The sequence below is a fragment of the Myotis davidii genome, unplaced genomic scaffold, assembly GCF_000327345.1.
Source record: "Myotis davidii unplaced genomic scaffold, ASM32734v1 scaffold937, whole genome shotgun sequence".
Classification (NCBI taxonomy): domain Eukaryota; kingdom Metazoa; phylum Chordata; class Mammalia; order Chiroptera; family Vespertilionidae; genus Myotis; species Myotis davidii.
In genome coordinates, this window is record NW_006288252.1 from 1,967,918 (window position 1) to 1,973,942 (window position 6,025).

General features: G+C 64.3%; 1 protein-coding gene across 1 annotated transcript in view; it reads left to right on the forward strand.

Annotated features, from left to right (window-relative positions):
* MXD4 (MAX dimerization protein 4) overlaps nucleotides 1-6,021 on the forward strand; it is a gene marked incomplete at both ends in the record, with an annotated part of 7,145 nt that extends 1,124 nt beyond the window's left edge. Inside the window, 3 exons of the mRNA XM_015561572.1 lie at nucleotides 4,318-4,432; nucleotides 5,402-5,564; nucleotides 5,923-6,021. Coding sequence (XP_015417058.1) covers nucleotides 4,318-4,432; nucleotides 5,402-5,564; nucleotides 5,923-6,021 — 377 coding nt within the window. The remainder of the gene's footprint in view (nucleotides 1-4,317; nucleotides 4,433-5,401; nucleotides 5,565-5,922) is intronic.
* Nucleotides 6,022-6,025: the final 4 nt, after the last annotated feature.

The following is a 6,025-nucleotide window of genomic DNA, read 5'->3' on the forward strand; positions in this document are numbered from 1 at the left end:
CTGCATTCCAATAGAACCTTCCCGGCCTGCTCTGGGAATGTTTGGAGCTTGGCCAGTTCTCTTTGTCTCCCCCCCACCCCCCCTTCCACAGCCAAGGCAGCGCCAACTTCCGCTCCCCTGGGATCAGGCCTGCTCTGGGCGGGTGCTAGGCAGGGACAGGACACCGTGTTCCCTGGAGGAGCTGCACTTCCTGGACTGGTCCTGTGTGTTTGAGGGGCTCCCAAGGCCATGGAGGTGGGGCAGGTGCAGGGCCCAGACAGCCAGGCAGCCCCGGGGTTGTTGCCAGGCTGGGGGAGGTGGCCCTGGGCCGGACCGGGAGCCGAGGCAGGCATGCAGGGTGCTCTGGGGAAGGCTTGCTGGGGTGGTGCCTAGAACAGCCCCTCAATGCGGACAGACAGGATGGATGACGTGGGGGAGGCGGGGGACAAGGAGGACAAGGGCTTTGACCCCTACAACTGCCCCTTGACCCTGACCTTGGACTCGGCCACCTTATTCCAGAACCCGCCCTTAGGCTCAGCCTCGTGAGGCCCTTTTGAGACACAGGCAGGATGGCTAGGCAGCCTGGCCAGCTGGCAGGTGTGCACAGCCCTGGGGAACCCACGGGCCTGGAGCTGGGGATCCTCGTGGGGACCTCGGCCATGGCTGTACCTGTGGCTGCCGGTGCTGACGCCAGATGCGCCTGGCACCGGCCACAGGAAGGGCCGAGAGCCGTCCTCAGGAAGGAAGGAAGCACCTGGCTGGGTCGCCCAGCTGCTCCAGGGAGGCAGCATGGACGTCCCCTTGCCTAGCAGCGTGCGTGTGGGGCCTGCAGGTACTGCTCTGAGCGCCTGTCAGCCCCAGCTACCCCAGCCTGGCCCATCTCTCCTCCTGCCTCCCAGACAGCAGCTCCAGTGGGTTTCAGGCTGACACTTGGCCGCTGGCCCCGTAGGCTGGGGTCATGAGGCCACGTGTTCCTTGACGGGGGACCCGGGCTTTAGCTGTTACATGTGTGGAGTGGCAGGGCTCATCCCGAAGGCCAGCCCCAGGCCCCCAGTCAGACCTCTGCCGCCTCTCCCTGCATGGAGATGGTGGTACAGGACTGGGTGGGTCCTCCTGGTGCAGCCACAGGCGGCCTTTACGAACCTCACAGCTAGAGAATGCAGGTGGACAGAGGGCAGCAGGGGGCATGCGCGGCCCCCCTCCCCGCCCCGTGCATTTCCCTGCTGCCTCCTCGGTGACAGCCAGACCTGGGGTGCTCAGAGCACGGACGGCTGGGATGCAGTCCCTTGGGCTGGGGGACCCTCCATGCAGCTCGGGGCCTCCTGGGAGGAGCAGGGCCTGGGGAGGAAGCTAGGAAGGGCCGTGTCAGGGCTGGCTGGGCTGTTCACACGGATGCAGTGACTCCCAGGCAGGGTCTGCCTCTGGAGCCAGACAGGGTTCCTGTGGGACATGGTGGGTTTTGAAGCTCCAGGGATGCTGGGCACTGGGGGGGCTGGGCACTGCGGCCGCAGCAGAGAGCTTGGCTTCAGGGCAGCTGAGTGAGAGCCCCGGGCAGCCCAGGCTATGGGGCCTCAGCGCCCTCCCGCCCGGGCGCACCTGGGGATGCCCACTCCCCACAGGGTGGGACACTGGCACCTGCCAGGGCCCCACAGCCCACCCTCCTGGCACCGGGTGGGCATGTCCGGTGTTAAGCACGGCACAGTGTAGGCGGGGCCTCTCTCTGTCTCTTGGGAAGTGTCTGCCTTGTGAATGCTCAGGGACCTCCCTTGAGCCCCGCCGCCCCGCCCCCAGCTGTCCTGGGCCCCCTCTTCGGCCAGGTGCACACTAACCTGGTAAGAGCAGATCGCAGATCTTGTTAACCGCCGTTCCTCACTGGACCTTTCACCTGACACTACCTGAGCGCTCCCCCCCTCCTTGTCCTGGTGCCGCCCAGTACAGGCAGCTGTCCCCAGGCTCTCAGCCTGGCCCTCTGGTTCCCCTTGTACACGTGGAGGTAGCTCTGTGGGACCCACCTTGAGTTAGAGGTTTGAGGCGCTGCGGCGGCCTTCGGGACCCCCGCCAGCGACGCCTGCGGGGCCTAGGCGCTGGCCCACGAGAGTCACCTCCCCATTTCCACCAAACTAGGGCCTCCTCCGTGAGCTTGCACCGCGTGGAACCCCGGGCCGGTCCGCTTTGTGTCCGATTAGCCGTCTCTGTTCCGCTACTTGCCTGTTTGTATCCTTTGCCCGTTTTCACATCACGAGATTCCTCTTTTTATTTTTGCTGTGTATGAGCTCAGAATGTCATGGATACTAACCGTTTGTCTTTTACATGTATTGCAAATATTTTTCCACTGTTATTTGTCTTTTAGCTGTGTTTTTTCTTTCTTGTACAAATGTGTCTTTCTCTGATTGTAAAAGTAACATGTGGCCTTTTAGCCTAAAAAATCTGGAATACATATATATATATTTTTCTTTTTTTAAAAAAGCGCAAAGCCAAAGAAATAAACGTTGCCAACGCCTCCCCTGGAGACGCATGCCTCCTGCTCTTCATTGTGTCCTGTCGAGTCTCTTGTGTGCGTCTGCTGTGTCAGTTCTGAACAGTGTCGGGCGGCTTTCTCACCTGCATCCCTGAGGCGGACATACATGTGGAATAGGTTGGGAGGATGGTGCTGTTGATTGTTGCGGGGGCAGGAGGGGAACTTGGGGGTACTTTTCCATTTATTTTTTTCCTGCTGATTTGCATTTGCTGATTTCCACCAAGACCACATTCCGAGTTTGTAGACGCGGGGTGGGGAATACCGGCCTGCGGGCCCTAAAACGCCACAAAACCGCCTGGTCTGACCCTGCTGAGGCAGTAGGGGTGAGTTAGTGAGAGGTTTGACCAAACATCGCGGGCTGAGCTCGTTGTGGACGGCCCGAGGGTGATGTGGCACATACTCAAAGGGCCCTTGGCAGGATGCAGGTAACAGGAGGTTGAGTGGACGAGGGAGTCCCACTTGCCCACGGGGCGAGCACGCTGGCACCTGTGCAAGTGAGGAGGCGAGGCCCTCGGACTCGGGGGGTCAGGGATCGTGCACAGTAGCCTGGGACCCGGAGGCATGAGTTCCAGAGCCCACCCAGCATGCCCTTCTCCCACCCTGCGCCATGCGGAGGGGTCACGACCCTCTGAGGGTCCCCCAGCCTCGAGGCAGAGCCGGGCTGCTCTGCGCACAGGCCGCAGGGACGGCTGCTTGTTGCCTGGTGGCTGAGCCCGACAGCCTCTGCCCCTCGTCCTGGAAGTTCTTCTAAGGTCTGACTTGGTTTCACCTGGGGAACTTCCAGGCCCCAGGGTGCCCGGTGGGAGCTGCTCCGTCCGCAGGAGGTCCCGTGTGGACGTGGGTGACAGACCAGGCCGGGCTGCGGCGCCTGTCTGGCCCGAGGTGGTAGCCATCTGCCCTCTCTCCTCCCAGGGTCTCTAAGGCTCCGTCAGTTGGAGTTTACTGAGCTTTGGGACATAGAGAGCGGAGGTGAAAAGGGGGAGCAGCCTGTGTGGGTGCTCCCCAGGCCCCTGGGCCTCTCGACTCCTCTCCAGACGGTAGCCTGCGCGGGCGCTGGGGCAGGCGGGGCCCAGGAGGTGGCTTCGGGTTAGGGCGAGCCGCTGCCCCAGGCGCCTGCCTGCCCTCCCTGGACAAGATGAGCAGGGCAGGCAGTGTCTGTGGGGGGCCCGTGGCCTGAGGACCTGACACCTGTGACTCTAGTTTTGGAAAACTGCCATCATCTGCAGGGATATGGGGCAAACTCTGGAAGGAAGCCGTTCCCCCCCACCCCCATGCCAGCCCGGGGTGGGGGCAGGGGGTGAGGGGGTCCAGGCCTCTGCTTCCCTGACCCAGATGGGCTCATGTTTCTGTGGTGGCGAGAGTGGCCAGTGAGCACCCCGCACCTGGCCCGGTGAGGGCGTAAATCTGTCTGAGCACCCCGGATCTCGGGGGCAGCCGACCAGCATCCCTCCTCCAGGCTGCCCCCTCCCCATCTCCTCCAGGCTGTAAAATAGGCTTTTGTTAGCAAGAAGGTAGCCCCAGCTTTTTGAGTGCTTTTGCAACTCCGTAAGCAAAAATTGAGCCCCCTCCCCACCTCCTCCAGGCTGCCCCACATGGAGGTGGTGACAGCAGGTGTGCTGGGCGCTCGGGCAGTGCCCTGGCCAAGGGCCCTCTTCTTTTTCTGGGCATTCGGAGGCTGAGGGGCTAGACTGCCCTGAGGCCCGGGGAGCTGCGGCCAGGTGGGAGGGGAGCTCCAGACAGGCCCTCAGCAGTCCGCAGGGAGGCTGGCGGCTGCCACTGCCGGGCGGCCCTGCCTGACGCTCTGTCTCTGGCTCTTTCAGACGAGCCAAGCTCAGGCTCTACCTAGAGCAGCTGAAGCAGCTGGTGCCCCTGGGCCCCGACAGCACCCGCCACACCACACTGAGCCTCCTGAAGCGCGCCAAGACGCACATCAAGGTGAGCAGGGCTGCCCCCTCTGCCACCACCCTGCCCGCCACGAGGATGCCCGGTCCAGCCCTGTGCACCTGGGAGCATGCCCATGGGGCCCAAGGGTGGGTGGGAGCTGCCTGGCAGGTGCACACTGGGGGCCTGGGGTCTCGGGGTGGGGTGAGCAGCACCAGGGGTTGCCGAGGGGTGAGGATGCCATGGGCACCCGCTGGGTTTTGTTGGGTGGGGGGAAGGGGGAGAGGGTGACAGATGGCCCTCCGGGGTCCTGGACTGTGAAAGTGGGACCAGGAGGGCAGGATGACTTCGATGCTGGGAGGCCCATGGGCAATAGGTGCCCAGTGGTGGGGGAGCTTCTGGGGACCAGGCTGGCTGTGGGTGTGGCTGAGTAAGGTTTTGCCTGGGCAGGCCCCAAGGTCTGAGACGGAGACCTGCTGGTTTTGGGGTCCTGTGGTACTTGGACAAACCAGGGTGGTCTCATCCCCTTCTAGGGCCCCTGGGGCATAGAGTCCTAGGCACCCCAAGCAGGGTAATGGGAGCTTTGAGAGGCACAGCGGTGCCCTGGGGCATTCCGGCAGGCAGTCTCTGTTCAGGGGTTCAGGGGAAGGTGTGGCGAGGGGAAGGGGCCAGCAGGGTGCCCTGTGGGCGAGGGGAGTGGTGGTCGGCAGAGCTGTCCTCTGGGAGGAAGTGCCCGCCTGCCTGAGTGGCGCTGTCCCAGGGCATCAGGCTCCCAGGGGACTTGGCTGGCCACGCTGGCTGGTGGCGGTGGGGCTCTGGCTGGTCAGCAGAGCGCAGGCTGGGAGGTGGGACCTAGTGTGACCTCCTGGAGGGCTGAGGCCGGGACGCAGGCGCCATTGGGGCCCTTGGGGCCCTGGACCCAGGCCAGGTGGAAGACAGGGAGCCTGCCCGGGCCTCCGTGCCCCCATGCCGGGCCCCAGCATGGGCAGGAGGTCGCCAGGCTCACAGCCCCCCTGCCTCCAGAAACTGGAGGAGCAGGACCGCAGGGCGCTGAGCATCAAGGAGCAGCTGCAGCGCCAACACCGCTTCCTGAAGCGGCGCCTGGAGCAGCTGTCGGTGCAGAGCTTGGAGCGCGTGCGCACAGACAGCACAGGCTCTGCCGTCTCCACGGACGACTCGGAGCAAGGTGGGCACAGGCTGCCTGCAGCCCCAGGCTGGGGTGGGGCGGGAGGGAGCTGGGAGGAGGGGCTGGCCAGGAGGCCTGAGGAAGGGGGGGTGATGGCAGTGGGCAGCAGGTGCTGAGGTGACAGCGTGTCCCCCGGCTGTCCGGACACCTGGCGTGCCGTGCAGAAGTGATGCGAGGAGGGGGAGGGTGACCTGCGCACCGAGGCCGTGTGCTCCGGGGCTGAGGCCCAGACCTGCAGCCCGTTTCTCCTGCACCCCCTGGAGCCTCTGTTCCCCTCAAAGGCAGAGACCGGCCCTGACTTTGCCAGGAGCCCAGCTGGCACCCTCAGGGCCCAACCTCGTCCTCTCTGCTTCCCCAGAAGTGGACGTGGAGGGCATGGAGTTCGGCCCCGGCGAGCTGGATAGCGTTGGCAGCAGCAGTGACGTGGATGACCACTACAGCCTGCAGAGCGACGGCGGCTA